Source organism: Mobula birostris, chromosome 14 (assembly GCF_030028105.1).
Source record: "Mobula birostris isolate sMobBir1 chromosome 14, sMobBir1.hap1, whole genome shotgun sequence".
In the NCBI taxonomy this organism is placed as follows: domain Eukaryota; kingdom Metazoa; phylum Chordata; class Chondrichthyes; order Myliobatiformes; family Myliobatidae; genus Mobula; species Mobula birostris.
Genome location: NC_092383.1, coordinates 87,581,566 through 87,601,626, shown reverse-complemented (window position 1 = coordinate 87,601,626; position 20,061 = coordinate 87,581,566). Strand labels below are relative to the sequence as shown.

The window sequence follows — 20,061 nt, the reverse complement described above, 5'->3', positions numbered from 1 at the left end:
ATCCCTGAATCTGCACCTGGGACTTGCACGACTGACAGCAGTGAAAACTAAGTTACTGAACTGATGAAGGCACTACCACATGGAAGACCTTCATTGCTGCCCTAAATGCCAGTGGCATAATGGGCAGTAACACAGAGATGATCTTGGATCATACCCTCATTGAATGGTGAGAGTGGTGAAAAGACTTAAAAAACACTTTGTATAGCAACTTAAGTGAGAGGGTTAAAATAAATTATGAGGTGAATTCCCCTCTCTATGCACCTACTGCTGTCTGAGGCACTGGGAATGTCATTGCGAGAGACAGTTAATGCAGAACCTGTTCAGAGTGTTAGGAGGAGGTTCCCCTTCTCTTTTCCTTTTCCCACAGTGTTCATCACTGTCTGCTATAAAGAAGATGAAACGCTTCCATAGTTTTTACTGTCTGTTGTCCACAGCAGATTGATACGATGATTGGATCTGTGTTGTCTCCCTGGCACAACCTAAAATTATCTCAATTCAAAGGAAGAAAGTTAAGAGAAAGTTTCTGGATGATGATATTTCATCTCTATTTTTTCTGATAGAAGCTGATGGATATGAAAGATTAATTGCTTCTTCCTGCAAATTTTACTGTCAGTGATTTGCAGCTGGAATATCCAAGTGTCTGCATGCCGGTTGTTGTCCACGAATAAAATGATCATGTTCACAAAACTAAATAATTGAGGCATATATCAACAACATCAATGATACAAGAAGCACTTTAATTGATCAAATTTCAAATTAGTAACAGCAAAAAAAAAACATTACAATCGAAGATTAATGTTTTATGCAGTAATCAGTGCCTGAGGTGGTATTTAACATGTTGGATAAAGATCTTTCTCATGAATCAGGTATTGGAATCTCAGTGAAAATACTCTCCACTAGTTTTGGCTCCTTTGTTCATTCCACAGTCCCAATTAAAGGGACATACTTCCTCAATGACCCTCAATTTAAAGTACATTTATAATCAATGTATGTATATATTATTTGAACTTTTGACTCATCCCCTTCCAGGCAGCCACATGTCAAAGAAACCCAAAAGAACCCATTAAAAATTGAAGACCATCAGACACTCAATCTGCACAGAAAACAAAAAAAATCATGCAAACAATAAAATTCAGCAAAGAGCATTCAGAACTGTAGTTTATGAAGTGAGTCCGTTCAGAGATACGAAGCCACAGCCTCGGTTCGGTAAGGAACTGAGTAAAGGTCGTAGAGAAGCAAGGTGAACCAGCCCATTCCTCGCTACCGGCCCAACACCTGACCTTTTCTGTCATGTCCAGCCCTTGTATGAATGGAGTTCAATCTTAGCCTTGCCTTTTCTAGAGATAAGAGTCACAACTTGCTACTGACCCTGATTACAGTGCCTTTTCTGACCAGCACTAACCAGCAGGATTATTTTTGAGCATTTCAGTGTTTATTCCAGCTATTAGTTTCCAGCAAATGGCTGAACATTATTGACAGATTTGTGGTTGTGTAGTTCTAATATACCAATGAATTAAACAAACATCATGCATTGGCGCATGGCCAAGTGGTTAAGGCGCTCGTCTAGTGATCTGAAGGTCGCTAGTTCGAGCCTTGGCTGAGGCAACGTGTTGTGTCCTTGAGCAAGCCACTTAACCACACATTGCTCTGTGACAACACTGGTGCCAAGCTGTATGGGTCCTAATGCCCTTCCCTTGGACAACATCAGTGGTGTGGAGAGGGGAGACTTGCAGCATGGGCAACTACCGGTCTTCCATGCAACCTCGCCCAGGCCTGCGCAATGGAAACCTTCCAAGGCGCAAATGCATGGTCTCACGAGACTATCGGATGCCTATATAATCAAACATATGCAAATGCAGGAATTATGAGGATAGGAGATGGGCAAGAGCTGAGCTATTGCTAAGATTTCACGTCTTCTATGAGCTAGGCATTGTTTCGATTTTAACTTCTTTTCCATTAAGTAATTAGCTTAATGACAGAAGGCATTTATGAAGAACAGTTAAAAAAATGTGTGCAAAGCAAGATGAATGAGGAACATTTAATCTCAAAGTTCCTTTACAGGGAGTCCGGTCGTCTTCTTTTCATCTCATGGGCCAAGTTGTGAAGATAATTCTTCAGGTTTCTGCAAAAGTCAATGGTGAGATTATCAGACTGATTGGGTATGAAAACTTTGCCTGACTTCCCACAGACGCTTGCAACAGAATTCCATCTGAAACAGGCTGAAGGACTCCAGCCCCATTCATGTAAAGGCCATAGCAGAATCATGGCATTGATGTGAAGCTATTACAGCTTGTGATGTTCTGGAGTATGGAATTCAATTTCGGCGCTGTCTGTCAGGAATCATTGTGCGTGGGTTTTGTCCACATCCTCCGGTTACCTCCCACAATCCAAAGGTATACCAGGTAGGTTCATTGGGCATTGAAATTTGTCCTGTGAGTAGGTTAGAGTTAATCAGGGGTTGCTGAGTTGGCATGTCTTGAAAGGCTGGGAGGGCCTACTCCATGCTGTATCCGTATTTCACTGATCGCCAAAAACCTACCTTAGATTCTCTCATGAACCAGTTGATTGAGATAGTGCAGATCCCCAGCAGAGCAAAGAGCAGCCAACGCCCCACACTCCATATCAGATAACTGAGCAAAGTGAAAGAGACATAGAATCAGTGGGAGGAAATGAGACAGCTTTGTGTTTGAAGCATTTACTTCTTCATCCCTCTGTTTTCTTAGTGGGGTGGCACAAGGTAAAGCAGCAGAGCCAAAAGAGTTCGTCAGGCTGGGTGAGTTAGTGTTGGACTGAGGGGAGGAGGGCAGCTGGTATACTTTGGAGAAAGAGGAAATTAATTCAACAATAGGAAAATAAAAGACTCAGTCATGGCACAAGAGGTAACAAGGGAGCATTTGCAAAATTGCATCAATCTACCAGGGCATGTGTGAAGAGCAAAGGTAGAGGAATAATAAGTCACATTTGTGAAAATGTTCTATTGCATTTTAAAGCAAGAATGGAGAAGGATACAAGTAAAAAGGAAAGCCAAATTTGGGCTGTGAATAGATACTTGGAAGACAATGTGGGCAAGGAATACAGCGATCTAAGAGAAAGTATGATCCAGAAGGGTGCAGAATATCAAGAAGCCATGAACAGACTGGGTCTCCTTTCTCCTGAATGGTGGCCACAAAGAAGAATTCGATATAATGTAATGATTTGACAGGGTAGACATAAGAACAGAAAAGGAGCAGAAAGAGACCACTCAGCTGCCCAGACTTGCGTGCTATAGAACCTGATTAAGGTCAAGCCTCTTCGCCTTATCTGTGCCAGATGCCCATAGCAATCAATTCCTTGCTACTATCCGTTTTCTCTTTACATACAGATAAATACATATCCTCCATCAACTCACATTTCTAGTTAAACCACACTTGCCAACTTTTTACCCATCTGCAAATGTCTACAGATGTACCATAAACAGCATTCTAACTTGCTGTATCAACATCTGGTATGGATGGGCCACTGTGCTGGATTGAAAAAACTGCAGAAGGTTGCAAATGTATGTGATTCCATTGTGGGCACTAGCCACCCGAGCATTGAGAACATCCTCAAAAGGCAATGCCTCAAAAAGGTAGCATCCATTCTTAAGGACCGCACCACCCAGGATATACACACTTCTTATTGCTAACGTCAGGGAGGAGGTACAAAAGCCCCGAATCACACACCCAACATTTTAGGAACAGCTTTTTTTCCCTCAACAATCAGATTTCTGAGTGGACAACAAACTACCTATTTTACTTTTGCTGTCTTTATGCACTACCTATAAAACCATAGAACACTACAGCGCAGAAGACAGGCCATTCGGCCCTTCTAGTCTGTGCTGAAACTTTATTCCGTTAGGCCCTTTGACCTGCACCCAATCCATAATCCTCCAGACCTCTCCCATCCATGTATCTATCCAATTGGTTCTTAAAACTTAAGAGTGAGCACGCATTTACCACGTCAGATGGCAGCTCGTTCCACAGTCCCACCACTCTCTGAGTGAAGAGGTTGCCCCTAATGTTCCCTCTAAACCTTTCCCCTTTCACACTAAAGCCATGTCCTCTCGTATTTATCTCTCCTAATCTAAGTGGAAAGAGCCTACTTGCATTTACTCTGTCTATACCCCTCATAATTTTGTAAACCTCTATCAAATCCCCCTCATTCTTCTACGCTCCAAGGAATAGAGTCCTAACCTATTCAGTCTTTCCCTGTAACCAAACTCCTGAAGACCCGGCAACATCCTAGTAAATCTTCTCTGCACTCTTTCAATCTTCCTCTAGCTAGGTGACCAGAACTGAACACAATGAATTTATAGAATTTAGTTTAAAGTATGTAATTTTTATTATTATGTATTGCACTGTACTGCTGTCACAAAGCAACTAGTTTCATAACATATGCCAGTGATAGTAAACCTGATTCGGAATTTTATTCTGGGTTCATAGGCTGTCCGTATATCCTGATGATGGAGCTGAAGGAGATGTAATTAAAACATTAAGTGAGGGTGTTTAGGCTCCTCTAAATAGTGTCAGTAGCATAACTAATGTACAGTCTTTCCCTCCAGAGTTGGGGAATCGAGACTTAGACGACATAGGATTAAGGTGAGAGGGGAGAGATTTAACAGGAACCTGAGTGGCAAGATTTTCATCCAGAGGATGGTCAGTATAGGGAATGAGCTGCCAGAGGAGGTGGCAGGAACATTAACAGGAATTAAAAGATACTCTGACATGTACATAGATAGGAAAGGTTTATTGGGATATGGGCTAAACACAGGCACGTGACTAGCTTAAATGGGAAACTTGGCTGGCATAGACCAGATGGGCTGAGGGACCCATTTGACTCTATGACTTGATGTTTCCCGCAGTTGTATTGACCCACATTGAGACTTTGTCCTACCCTGCAAGGTGTTGTTCATGAGTGATGTCATGGCCCTTATCCTGACTCCTTAACTAACTAAGAGCTTTCCCAGCAGTACCACAACAGAGCAGGCCACAACAAGCCTAAAGAGCGTTACTGCTTGGCAAACACAATTCACCTTACAGCATAGGATAGTACTAGTGATGGAGATGTCATGGGTCTATTGAGGAATATAGGGAAGCAAGAAAGGAGCTTAAGAAGGGGCTGAGAAGAGCAAGAAGGGGGCATGAGAAGGCCTTGGCGAGTAGAGTAAAAGAAAACCCCAAGGCATTCTTCAATTATGTGAAGAAAAATGGATGAAAATGAAAAGTATATCTAATATAATATAAACCTAGCATCATTACAGTCTGATGAGCTACCTTCCAAAATAATGGATGACTTTCATCTTTAAAATACAACAAAGTGTTTAAGGCAGGGGTTTCCAATTTGGAATGCATGGACTCCTTGGTTAATGGAAGGAGTCTATGGTATAAAAAAATTTGTGAACCCCGCCCTGATTAAAGGGGAAAATTTCCCTCTGGAACTCCAGTTTGAAGCCAGCATAAGAACATTGGTTATTGCCTCATCCGCCAGTTGGTTTGGTTAAAGTCAGCCCCTTCATATGTATTGTGTGTTAGAAACCAAATACAAAAATCTATCAAACATCTTTCACATGTAAAACAGTTTTGAGACTAGTATACCTTTTTGATTGATGGTTTTCCTTATTCTTGAAATTCACTGTATTCATGGATTGTGTAGTTGTTTGTTCAGCTGTAAAAGACACAAAAGTATATTCAACTCTTACTGAGACATGGGAGTTAAATTCAGTTTCACTTGCTTTTCAATTGAAGATAGAGCAAAATTCTTGCCCTGAGTAAAGAGCTGATTGGTTTCATGGACGTAGAGATATTTCTTCAGTGTAAGTGCAGCAAATGGAAGATGCCGTTGGCTGCATTCAAGGTTGTTTATTGTCATTCTTCAGTATACAAGTGCAAAGGAGAACAAAATATTTGTTACTCCAGGTCCGAAGCAAAAGTAAAAAATCACAATGAGCATAAAAACACAATAAACATAAATGATAAAGCAATTGTATAAAGTACAATGTACATATTCCTTAAATTTAAACTATCTCCCATAAAATATAAATAGCATGTCAGCCTTTTTGAACTACGCTCCTAAACTGTGGAACTCAAGAACTAAAACTACTGAGGGGTGCAGACACAGTTGACACTGTAAAAGGTCAGTCAAAACCTATTTATTTAACCTTGCTTTTAAGTAACATCATTTTGTCTTTTATTTTCAGGTTTGCACTTTATCCCATTGTAAATCACTTTGAGCAACATCGTCTGTAGCAAAAGTGACCTATCAATAAGTTATTATTATTAATATTATTAAGTCACTATTGAGAGTGGCCATATATAAATAGGATGAGCTTATATATGTAGGTCACTCATCTGAGTGCTGCTGGTACCATGTAACCCAGTACTACCTGTCGCATGGTCAGGTGGTCGGCGACTAAACCAGCTCCCCCACTGGGCTTGCCTGATGAGGAGGGTGGCTAGACACCCTGTAGGATGAATAACAAGACCTGTCAAAGGGCGGATGAGCCCCCTCATAGAGTCAACGGCCATCTCGCAAACACGTGCCATGAAGCGCGGAAAAGGCATCCTTTGCACCGAAGCTTGGTCTGGCCATTCACTGCAACAGAACTTCCCCCAGCTGTCTTGAACCCCACCATGCTGCTGAATCTGGGAGGGAATGTCGAGAGGGTGGGTCTGGACCTGTGCAACCCCCTACTCACCTAAATCCATTCACGCACATGCTGTTCCTTTCTGAGGAGTTGGGTATCCTAAACCCCACTAACTGACTGAAAGGAGCCATCATCATCCTATGCGATGATAGCCAGAAAGAGAGAGATATACGTAGACATTACCTGTACATTAGTGATGCTAGGTGCAGGAGTATATGAACATAAAGTGACTCTTAAGGTTGAAGGGCCTGTTTGACTCTTCGACTGCAAATGAATAAGTTTACTGATAATTTCCATTTCGTCACTTTTACTGATCATTATCATTTCCTTCTTATTTCTCAGCACTGGTGATGCCGAAACGTCGTTGGGGCTGTTAAAGTTCTTGGAATGTTGAGAGGACAAATCCTACTTAATTCTATGCAAACACGAGGGAATTTCCAACTGTGCAAGGCATAATGCAGGGTTTCTACCTGAAACGTCAACACTTTTTTCCCTCCCACAGATGCTGCCGGACAGGCTGAGTTCATCTGGCAGATATTATGTTGCTCCAGATCCCAGCATCTGCCGTCTCCAGTGTCCCAGCTAATGATAGTGCTCCTCACATTTGTCATAATGGTAATTTGCAGCAGCACAATTCTCCTGACCGCTGTCATTTTTGTTTATTTTTATGATTTTATTTATTAGAAGGTGCAGTGTGGAACAGGCCCTTCAGGCCCAATGAGCCACATGGCCCAGCAACACACTTATTTAACCCTAACCTCATCATAGGACACTTTACAATGAACAATTAATCTGCCAACTAGTGCACCTTTGGACTGTGGGAGGAGACCTGTTTGTTCACAGTGAGGACGTAAACAGTCCTTTGAGAGGACGCTGGGATTATATTCAGAGCTCTGACGCCCCAGCTGTAATAGCATCGCGCTAACTGATGTGATACCATGGTGCCACTTATTTTGCAGTAAGTTCCATTTTGTTACAATGTCAAAGAGAGATGGAAACTCACTTTATCAAAGACACAACAAATATTGAATGGCTTTAGTAGATTATTTCACTGCTTCTCTTAATTTTCTCTCCTCATTGCTAAAACATCCTATCCCAGATAATATCTTGGATAAACTCTTCCACAACTTTTCCTGAACTAAGAAATGATTATTGGAGACTGCATCTCACAATGCCATGTAATTAAAAAAGGCCTATAATTTACAAAGACAAGTTTAATTTCTACAAGCCTCTGCTTAGAGCAGAAATTCCTACAAAAGTTAGTGGATTTGGCCCAGAACATCATGGGTAAAACTCTCCCAACTATGGAGTACATCTACATGAAGTGTTGTCACAGAAAAACAGCCTCCATCCTCAAAGATCATTACTATCCAGGCCATGATTTTCCCTTGCTGTTGCCATCATGTAGAAGGGACAAGAGCCTCAGGCCTGGCACCACCTGGTTTGAGAACAGTTATCCCACAACCATCAGGCCCTTGAACAAAAGGGGATAGCTACATTAATTTCTTTTTCTTTTTAAATCTTTTTATTGAATAAGTATACAAAAAGGTAAGCCATATAGGCACTGTTAGAATATAATAAAATTACAGGAAACATTAATACAAAAAAAATGATACAAAGAATGTAATTTAAACATAACGTACCAAGGTAAAATAATAGTATTCTAATTTTTATATATATATCAATAGAGAAAAGGAAAAAAAAACCCCAAAAAACCCCACCGTGCAACTAACTAAAAGCAAAGCAAAGCAATGGGCTAACTTGAAACCAAACAGAGTTAAAAAACTTAAAATCACGTCCTCAATCCCGACCTCCATTAAAAACAGTAAAAAAAAACAAGAAGGGTATATATTACATTAAATGAAAATATTGAATAAAAGATCTCCAGGTCTGTTCAAATTTAAATGAGGAGTCATAAAGATTGCTTCTAATTTTCTCCAAATTCAAGCATAATATCGTCTGAGAAAACCAAAAAAAGGTAGTTGGAGCATTAAGCTCTTTCCAATGTTGTAAGATACATCTTTTCGCCATTAAAGTAAGAAATGCAATCATTCTACGGGCTGAAGGAGAAAGATTACTGGAAATTTTAGGTAGTCCAAAGATAGCAGTAATAGGGTGAGGAGAGATGTCTATATTCAATACCTTGGAGATAATATTAAAAATGTCTCTCCAAAAAGTTTCCAGAGTAGGACAAGACCAAAACATAGGAGTTAAAGAGGCTATCTACCCCGGACATCTATCACAAAAAGGATTAATATGAGAATAAAAGCGAGCTAATTTATCTTTGGACATATGTGCTCTATGAACAACTTTAAATTGAATTAGGGAATGTTTAGCACAGATAGAGGAAGTATTGACTAATTGTAAAATCTGCCCCCAGTCATCCACGGAAATAATAGATCCCAATTCTTGTTCCCAATCTGACCTAATCTTATCAAATGGAGCTTTCCTAAGTTTCATAATAATATTATAAATAATAGCCGATGCACCTTTCTGACATGGATTAAGGTTAATTATAGTATCTAAAATGTATGTAGGAGGAAGCATTGGAAAGGAAGAAAGTATAGTACTTAGGAAATTTCTAACTTGTAGATATGTAAAAAAATGTATTCTTGATAAATTATATTTATTAGGTAATTGTTCAAAAGACATAAGGGAACCATCTAAAAATAAATCCAAAAACCGTGAAATACCCTTAGTCTTCCAAATTTGAAAAGCACGATCCGTAAAAGAGGGAGGAAAAAATATGTTACCTAAAATAGGAATCGCTAGCCCAAATTGGTTAAGATCAAAAAATTTTCTGAATTGAAACCAAATACTTAAGGTATATTTAACTATCGGGTTAGACGCCTGTTTAAGGCGTTTCAAATCAAAAGGAAGAGAGGAACCTAAAATAGAGCCAAGTGTATAGCCCTGAACAGATTGTAATTCCAATGCTACCCATTTAGGAATGGATAGTATATCCTGGTCAAGTAACCAAAATTTCATATGTCGAATATTAATTGCCCAATAATAAAATCTAAAGTTAGGTAATGCTAAGCCTCCATCTCTCTTAGCTTTCTGTAAATGTATTTTACCCAGTCTCGGGTTTTTACTTTGCCAAATAAACGAAGAAATTTTGGAGTCAACTTTATCAAAAAAAGATTTTGGAACAAAAATTGGTAATGCCTGAAATATATATAAAAATTTTGGCAAAAAAAACATCTTAACTGCACTAATACGACCAATCAAAGTTAAATATAAAGGAAACCATTCAGATGAAAGTTGAATAATATGGTCAATTAAGGGTAAAAAGTTAATCTTAAATAAATCTTTGTATTTACAAGTAATTTTAATCCCAAGATATGAAAAATAATTATTAATCAATTTAAATGGAAAGTTATGATATAAGGGAAGTTGTTTATTAATCGGGAAAAGTTCACTCTTACTAAGATTTAATTTATAACCTGAAAAAAGACCAAATTGTGCTAATAGCTCTAAAACAGCAGGGATGGATTTTTGGAGATTAGAAATATATAAAGGTAAATCATCAGCATAGAGTGATATTTTATGGGACTTTAAGCCCCGAGTTATCCCAGTAATATTTGGAGATTCTCGAATGGCAATTGCAAGAGGTTCTAATGCAATATCAAATAATAAAGGACTAAGAGGACACCCTTGTCGAGTACCTCGAAAAAGAGGGAAAAAAGGTGAGCTTAGAGAGTTAGTACGGACCGAGGCCACAGGAGAATGATATAACAATTTAATCCAGGATATAAATTTCAAGCTAAAATTAAACATTTCAAGCACCTTAAATAAATAAGGCCATTCTACTCTATCAAAAGCTTTCTCAGCATCTAAAGAGATAACACACTCAGGAACATTTTGTGAGGGGGTATAAACAATATTTAACAGTGTGCGAATATTATAAAAAGAGTAACGACCTTTAATAAAACCCGTTTGGTCTTCTGAAATAATAAAAGGAAGTACTTTTTCTAATCTATTTGCTAATAACTTAGAAAAAACTTTAGAATCAACATTTAATAAAGATATTGGTCTATAAGATGCACATTGAGCAGGATCTTTATCCTTCTTTAATATTAGAGAGATTGACGCTCTATTGAAAGATTCAGGAAGTTTACCAAGTTTTAATGAAGCCTCAAAAACCCTACAGAGCCAAGGGATTAATAGAGGTGCGAAACATTTATAAAATTCTACGGTAAACCCATCAGGGCCAGGAGCTTTCCCCAAATTCATAGAGAAAATAACATTCTTAATCTCATCCGTGGTAATGGGAGTATCTAACATAGAAGACATATCCTGTGAAATCTCAGGGAAGTCTAGATTATCTAAAAAATCATTCATATATTTAGAATCTCGAGGAGACTCTGATTGATATAAGGAAGAATAAAAATCACAGAAAGTTTGATTAATTCCCACATGATCAAGTATCAGTCGGTCATTTTGGTTATAAATCTGATTAATTTGAGATTTAGCATAATTAGACTTCAGTTGATTAGCCAACAGTTTGCCAATTTTGTCACTGTGTACATAAAATTCACTTCTTGTTTTCTTTAATTGATTTACAATCGAGGACGAAAGTAATAAACTGTGTTCCATTTGAAGTTCAGTTCTTTGTTTATATAACTCCTCAGAAGGAGCTATAACATATTTCTTATCAATTTCCTTAATCTTGTCCACGATTGCCAACTCCTCCTGCTTCAGCTTCTTCCTCAAAGCAGCAGAATATGAGATAATCTGACCACGAATATAAGCTTTAAAAGTATCCCAAAGAATGTTCACAGAAATATCCTCTGTATAGTTAATTGCTACATTGATTTAAGGACGCTTTTAGCTTGTCACTTCATGCTCATTATTTCTTGCTAATTATTTATACCCGCATTTACACAGATTGTTCACAGTATACAGTTCCTGAATTTGATAGTTTACAGATCCTGTTTATAGTTACTGTGTTATAGATTTGTTAAGTATGCCTGCAGAAAAAGAATCTCAGGGTTGTATGTGGTGACGTGTAAGTACTCTGATAATATATTTTACTTTGAACTTGGAACTTTGTAACATTGACAAAGTTTTAAGTCCATTTTCCATGAGATTCCATGCCTGCTTTCAATGCATCCTAATTGAGAGAAATTGGGTATTGGTAGTGTCTCAGACTGAATAAGAGATCTTAAGCAGAAAGCAGCAATGTAACTTCACACAACAAAGCAATACTGCGGTTAGAAGAGGGTGTCAGAGGCCACGTTTCAGAGAGTGACAACTATTCTCATGTCAAACATTTACCACAGTCTGAGGCAGGGGGAAATCGCTGCTGCAACACAAACAGCAACCTAAAAGAACAGCCCAATATATTATTAAGCAAGCAACAGTCTCTCTCATCACCACCGGCAGAAGACTACTCCCTGGACAAGTTACACAGAAGCCCATGACCATCAGCCCCAAGGACAAGGTTAGCAGCCATCTGGAAGCAAAACTGTTGGATGTTGACATCTGTCACATGAATAAGATCCCTGCTCTGTTGGTGACAATCATAAGGATCATTTCACTGGAATTTGCTCCAAGATTATTTGAAGCTGTGCAAAAGCATTAATGGTGATGATGCTTGAAGGACTGATTATGTAGATTCAGATTATTTGTGTCTGACAGTTTTGAATTGACAGGTGGGATGTTTTCGTACCACGTGTACTGAATGCGAAGGTTTCCCTGGACAGACTCACAGGACACTGGCTGCTGGTGACGAGTGGTTTCGGTATTGTGACCGCTTCTTTCCACATTACATACAGACGAATTATTTGACAGAGTTGATGGCTTTGTGAGCAGGTTTGCAGGTGGTACAAAGATAGGTGGAAGGACAGATAAGTGTTGTGGCAGCATGGAGCCTGTAGCAGGACTTAGTCAGATTGGGAGAACGGAGAAGAAAGTGTCAGATGGAATATTGTGAGAGAACTGTATGGTCATGCACTTTGGTAGGAGGAATGAACGTCTCTTCTGAATGGTGAGATAATTCAAAATCAGAGGTGCAAGGGGACTTGGTATCTTTGAGGCATATAGACCATGAGTAACACTTGTGTCTCACTGATCTGTTATTGTTGAATTATTAGTTTTAGTCTGAATGTAAACCTCTGACAGGGTGACATTTCGTACAGTTCAGAGGCAGGAAAATGTGCTGAGCCTCCGGTGTCCTGTCAGAGGGTCAGACGCTGCACTGGATGAGAGCAACAGGAATGGGGTTTCTCGACCCCAGCCCACTCCCCACAGGACTCAGCACTTCAGGGTATCCTTGCTGTCCTGACCCCTCCCAGAGAAAACATGGATCATACAGTTTAATGGGAGCACACATCTAACAGCTGGAAACCTACCATTAGATACTTGTAGATATACACTAAACATCGGATTGGCACCTGGTGTTGTAATTCCACAGCTGTACCGTCCTGTATCTCGAGAGTGAACATCCTCCATAGTAACAGTAAATATTCCCTCTTCTGGGTTATCTGCGATTGACACTCGTCCACTCCGTCTGTGTTGTCCATTTGTTTCCACTAAAACTGAACATTGGAGAGTCCATCCACGGCACCAATACTTTGTGTGTGAGCGGTACTTTGCCTCATAGTAACAATCGATTGTGATCGCCCTTCCCACAACTCCTCTTAAATATTTCTCTGCCCACAATGCACCTGAAACTGAGAGAGGCATTTTCAGATTTGATGGAAAAGAAGAATTTAATGCAAGCAAATAACTTAAAAAGCACAAAATCAGTCACTGAGAAACCTACTATCAATTACTTGTAGATAAACATAAGATCTTGGATCGGGACTTTTATCTGTGATTCCACAGCCGTACCATCCTGTATCTCAAGAGCGAAGATTCTCCATAGTAACAGTAAATATTCCCTGTTCCGGGTTATCTGTGATTGACACTCGTCCACTCAGTCCGTGTTGCCCATTTGTTTCCACTAAATCTGAACATTGTTGATTCCTACTAGGGCACCAGTACTTTGTGTGTGAGCTGTACATTGCTTCATAGTGACAATTGATTGTGATCGCTCTTCCCACAACTCCTCTTACATATTCTTTCGCCCACAATGCACTTGAAACTGAGGGAGAAATATTGAAATTACAGAAACAAATGTGGTTTATCATTGTGACACAGTAGAAGACCCTGTATGGGTCACACCTGTAATGTGAACCTTTGGATCCTTAAGGTCATTATAGCCAGGAGTGGGGGGCTGCAGGGATAAGGTCATATCACCGATTAAATGCTCCCAATGGTGTGTGTCTCAAATAGACTCTGACAACCCAGTACAGCTCCCGGCCTTCACGTACGGCTTAGCGACTACGCCCAGCCGAACTGTTTCTACTGACAGGAGAAGTGACAGAGGCAGGTTAGCGACATCTTAAGCCGGTTGCTCTGGGCAGATGGTGCTCATCAGCCATGGTTAGCAGCTCATCTAGGAGAAGGGAAAATCCAGAGCTGGAGTCCCTACAGCAGTCCAAAGTTGCTTTCAAGGCTGAGTATCAAGAACTCTGCTGCCACCGGTGCCAAGCTGTATCGGTTTCTGTCATTCATCTGGATTCATTAGGAGCGTGTAGAGAAGGAGCTTATTGAATGGGCAGGAGCTGGCTCTCCTTATCGTAGTGCCTTGTCTTGCATACTGGTTTGCATATCACATAACAGAGAGAGTGTAACTATGATTCAGAGACTGATGGCTATGTTTTAGTGCCTAACTGGAACCATCTACTCCAGACCATTGAAGAATGTCAGATGATCAGACTGAAATATACAAAATCCTGCTGAGCCTTGCCAGGGTAATTGCAGAGATGATATTTGGATCACCTGGACAATACAAATACCTCAGTCAGGATGCTGTTCATTGACTACAGCTCCGTGTCTAACACACTCATTTCTACAGTTCTGATTGAAAAGCTCCAGAGTGTTGGACTCTGTACCTCCCTCTGCAAATGTATCCTCAACTTCTGAACTGGAAGACCACAATCTGTGCGGATTGGAAATAACATCTCCACCTCGCTGCCAATCAACACTGACGCACCTCAGGGATATGTGCTTAGACCACTGATCTACTGTCTCTACACCCAGGACTGTGTGGCTAGGCAGTGTACAAGTGCCATCTATAAATTTGCTGATCAGAAGACTATTGTTGGCAGTACTTCAGATGGTGATGAGAGGGCATACAGGAGGGAGGTATATCAGCTCCTTGAGCTCTGCCATCTGATTTCCGAATGGACATTGAACCCAAGAACACTACCACACTACTTTTTGCTTCTATTTTTGCACTTCTTATTTAATTTAACTTCATATATATTTACTATAATTCACCTTTTTTTTTATCTTTTACTACGTATTGCATTGAACTGCTGCTGCAAAGACAACAAATTTCATGACATATGTAGGTGATATTAAACTTAGAGGGATGATAGCAGGTGTATCATATTCTGTTTGAGGAGCAAGCGGTATGATCACTCTATTCCAGCATGACGTTCTCCTAATTGGTTGTCCACTGGTCCTCAGGTGGCTGCAAAGGCCGAACTGGGATCCACATATCGTAGTGCAGTGTAGACATAAGAAAGTGGTTGCTGTGGTTACTGGTTGGTTTCTCTGACCGTCTATTCTCTCCTTTGGCAGCTGCAGCTTGTTCTCTGCAGCACACTGGAGGTTGCTCTCATGTAGCACATCTCCCTCTTGAACAGATTTCTTACTGGTATCTCTATTGAGTACAATGTCTTCCCAGCTTTCAGAAGTAATGTTGAATTTCTTCAGTCTGATGTTGATATTGGAAACGTTCTTTGTCCACCAAGAGTAGCTTGCTGAACTTCCATCAACTGGAATAAAGGATTTATTTGGGGGAGTCATGATTTAGGCATTCAAGTGAGATGCCAGATCCATCAGATTTGGCATTGCTCTATCATGGTGGGAATGTGGCTCATTTTGTCCTCCTCCATTACATTGGTGTTAGTACTTTTGTTTCTAATCCTCAAAATCTTTTGCAAGGTTCTTTGGAGGTGTTGTACCAGGACCTTTCAGGTGATCCATAATTCACTCCATGCTGTAATCTGGTAATGATCTGAGCTGGCAATGTTTGAACCCGAGAGTGGAGAATGGACAGACTCTGATGTGGAGATGGCAACCAGAGTTTATTCATAAGAATTCCAACAGGGCATTGGTGGCTCATCCAAGCAACACCGTGAGATGTAACGTTCTCAAATCTAGGACCCTGTGATTACTGCTAATTGGCCGTGCACTTAAATAATAAAAGAAACATGGAATCCCTGAGCCTATCAAGATAAACTTAACAAGCTTAAAGAGGAGGCACCATGAAACTGCATTACAAAGAGCAAGTTGCTCAATTAAAACAAAAGGAACTCTAAAGAAATAACAAATTACCCAATTCAGGTGCTCTAAAACCATCAGAACCCAATGCTTTTTGGCTCCCTGAACAGGCCCGTAGAGCTCTTTACAAATGTAGGAAGGACAACTATTGAATAGAGGAAACGTTTTGTAGGTTATAGTCTTCAAGAACTCGTTTCCTTAATTTTGCATAGGGTCCATATGCATTACTCAGGTGATATGTTATAATCCAGTTTCGGTTAACTCAAACCATTGTGTTCCTTTGTCACTCACTCGGGTCACCCCAAGTTTCTCTTCCATTCATTATGTTTCTGCACTCGACCCTCCCTGTCCGGATTCAAATTCTTCACTGAAAACATCCCTTTGCCTCCTCACTTGCTCCTTCCCCCCACAGAGTTCTTCACATAGTTTGTGTTTTGCTCGGGTTCCAGCATTCACAATTTCTTGTGCCTCGAAATCGGAGGCAGGAGCAGCCACCGGGAAATCAAACAAGAAACGTGAGAAGCACATGGATGAAAGGAAAATGGAGGGCTATGTGGGAGGGAAGTGTTAGATCAATCTCGGGGTAGGTTGAAAGCTCAGCACAACATTGTAGGCCAAAGGGCCTGAATGGTCCGATGCTAATCTATAATCTATATGTTCCCTCAGAGGAAAGGGGAGTTGTTGGAATTGTCTAACCAATAGTACATTCCGCATTCCTACTGACTTCCAGCCCCACCACCAGAGACTCGATCATACACTTGTCATCCCATCATCTGTGGCCCATTAACCCCCCAATCTGAATAGTTTTGGACGTGGTAGGAGTGTGAAGCACATGGAGGAAAACCAAGTTATCACAGAAGCCTGGAGAAACTCAAGGACCGAAATGGACGGTGTGTGCTGTGAGACAGCAGCTCAGCTGGTAGTGCCTCTCATTGACTGGTGAAGAAGGCACAAGTGCTCTCTGCAGAAACAAATCCATTTTAAAATGAAATTCCTATTGCGCCTATGAGGAGTATCCCCACTACAGTGAAGCAAACAATTGTTTAGTACTTGTTCTTTAAGGAACATATGAGTCGTCACAACATCGAGAACCGAAGGGCTTGTACTGTGCTGTAGTATTCTAGTGTCTAGTGTCTAGTATTGCAGCAAGGGAGTTAGGAACAAAAATATTAATGCAGCTTGTTATCACGTCCACAGAATATGCTCCAATACTTCATGTTTAAAGACTTGCTTGTTATTGCTATTGTGTTAGGTGCGTCTGTGTTCTATGTCCATGTACTTCTTGCGTTCACTTTCCCTCTAGGTAGCTGAACAGAAATTCTGGGCTGATCTTCCAGTGCAGTAGTGAGGGAGTGTGGCAGTGTGGAAGGTGCTGCCCTTCATTCAACCCAGATCCTAACAGGCTGCTCAAATGCACACAAACAGAATGTACATGTTATCTTTCCATGACTGCATTAATGTTTGTTTAATCGTGCTGTGGAAATGGTGCCCTACACGTCCCCATATTGGAGCAGTAGGTGGAGCTTCAATTAATTAGTTAGCTACAAGGTATCACCACATATGATGCAATTACAAATCATCCCTTCTCACAGAAAAACTTGAAGTTGACATTCTTCTGCAGTTCACCTCATCACCATGATAACTACCAAAAGAAATGCAGCTCATGGGCTCTGTGGCTTGTAACCTTCCCGGCGGCAGCATTTGCGGAGGGAAGGTGAACACGGTTTATGCCGACAATGGGCAAGGAGAGTGGGAGGAATCAGCTGATGCGCCAAGAATTTCGAAAGTTGAGGATGGATAATTGAGTAGGACATCAAAGGGAGATACTGCCAGGGCCACCTGGAGGTCTGTATTTGGATTGTGGTTTGAGTGAAGTGAGTTTGGCAGATTACTATTCCTTGCTTCACAGCAGATACTACATTAATGGAAGAAGGATGCAGAAGTAACAAATTTCTCCATTCCTGTAAAGAATAAATAGATCCAAAATACTCCTGGGAATGAGAATGGGATTTTAGATTCAAGTAACTATATCAAGAGTCTTGGAGCACTGTGGTATCGTAGCGGTTCGTACGACTGTGTTACAGTCTGGAGCGTTGGAGTTTGGAGTAGAATTCCAGTGCTGTCTGTAGGGGTCTGTATGTTTGCCCTGTGATTGTATGTGTTTTCTCCAGGTGCTCCGGTTTCCTCCCACAAGCCAAAAGAATCGACCAGTAATTAGGTTAATTAGTCATTGTAAATTGTCCTGTACCAAGTTAGGGTTAAATTGGTGGTTGCTGGGTGGCACGGTCTGTTTGATTGGAAAGGCCTGTTCTGTGCTCTACCTTGAAATAAATAAAATAAGGAATGTACAAGTTCATATCGCAATATCTCATTAAATTCCTGAATCCAGAGTCTTTTAAATACATTAAAAGGGGAAATCTACTATTTTTGTTTGGTTTGGTCTGGTCCATATGTGACTCCAGCCCTGTTATGTTTTGTAACTCCAAATCATAAAATTAATTTGAAGAATAATACAAAACCCTAAGAAACGTGAGTGTTAGTTTGTTCTTTATTTTAAGTGAGAGGCACACGTAGCATGCGGTAACGCCATGACATATGTAATTCACTTATTTTTACATATAGATTATTTAAACAAACAGGAATGCTTAATCAAACAGTATATTTACAATATTACTAACATACTACTGAAATATTAAATACACAACAAGCCCCACCGCTAAGTTTGTCTCTGAATCACCCCTCTGAAATGGCCCAGGCAGACACACATGGCTCAGGGCAATAAATTCCACATTGACCCCTAAACCTCGCTGGTGAATGAACTGAAAATTTCAAAGTATTCATTTTCAACGAGATGGCTGGTTTAATAAGGGTGTCTGTGAAGTATACATATGTGAGTCAATAGAGGTAAGAATGTGAAGAAAATGTAAATAAAATGTTGGCTGTCCTCTGCCCAGGGGGTAGTAATATCATTGACAAAGTCTCAAAAAACATTTCATCAGCTGCACTTTAAATAAAGAGAGTTGAAATTTAGAGTGTGTGAAATTGTTGTTATGATCACGCTCCAAGAATATTGGACTGTTTTAAAAATATTTTTGTTGTACATACAGAATACTAACATTGCATTGTGACATTATTAAATAATGCATGATATTAAATGCCCTTCAGATTCATTCTCAGCTGAGTGCCAGATTTACTGCTGCGGCTTTGTGTGTAGAAAGAAAAGAAATCGCAAGACCATTCCCCAGCATTTATCAATAACGTCTGCTGAGTATTTTCTGCCTTTACAATCTACACATATTCAACCACCTCTGCCGTGCAAATGGTGCACGAGACAGAAGCTAATACTGATTATCAGCATGTCTAGCTCGGGCGGTCACTCACCAGGCAGCGAACAGATGAGAAGAATCGGAACCCACATTGTGTTGTTCGCACAGATCAAACCAGCAGTTTGTCTGGCACTCAACTTCTGGTCCTTAGTGTAAAATAACTTTTCAATAGAAATGTTATGGTGAAAATAAATGAGGAAGAAGGCAGTCGGAAGCCCAATTGTGAAAGCACAGTGAAGCAACTGAGGAAATATGTTTACTAAGAAATTGAAATTTTCTCTGTACAATAATGGAATATATTTTCAATGAATGGTGAGCATGATGGAGAGATTAAGAAAATTGTACAGCAACTTAACTGAGAGGATTAAAATAAATTGTGAGGTGATGATAAAAAATATACAGTTTACAGCTTGAGGGTAATTTCCCCTCTCTATGCAATCACTCCTCCAAGAGGACACAACTTTGCCACAGGGTTTGGAGGCTGGCATGCCTCAGTGACCCGGAGAGCTATGATGGCTGAAGTCAGTGAGTTATGCTTTGGCTCTTGGTAGGGTCACACATGACAAACAGGTCAAAGGGTAGAGGCCAGACTAAGTGTGGTCCACAGGTCCTTCATGTTCAAGGGTACAGCTCAGGGCTAACAAACCTGAATGGTAAATCGAAACTGTTACAGAAACAGCAATAAAGAAGGCTTCTATATCCATGTGTGACAGTATCCCTGAATCTGCACCT

At 40.2% G+C, this 20,061-nt stretch overlaps 1 protein-coding gene across 1 annotated transcript; it reads right to left on the bottom strand.

The window, feature by feature from the left end:
- Positions 1-716: 716 nt before the first annotated feature.
- On the bottom strand, positions 717-19,538 carry LOC140209540 (polymeric immunoglobulin receptor-like). The gene is given in 6 exon segments (XM_072277801.1): positions 717-2,122; positions 2,540-2,630; positions 5,613-5,682; positions 13,018-13,338; positions 13,431-13,751; positions 19,385-19,538. Coding segments are annotated over 6 exon segments (876 nt in total). The 5' UTR covers positions 19,422-19,538; the 3' UTR covers positions 717-2,086.
- Between the last annotated feature and the right edge of the window lie 523 nt (positions 19,539-20,061).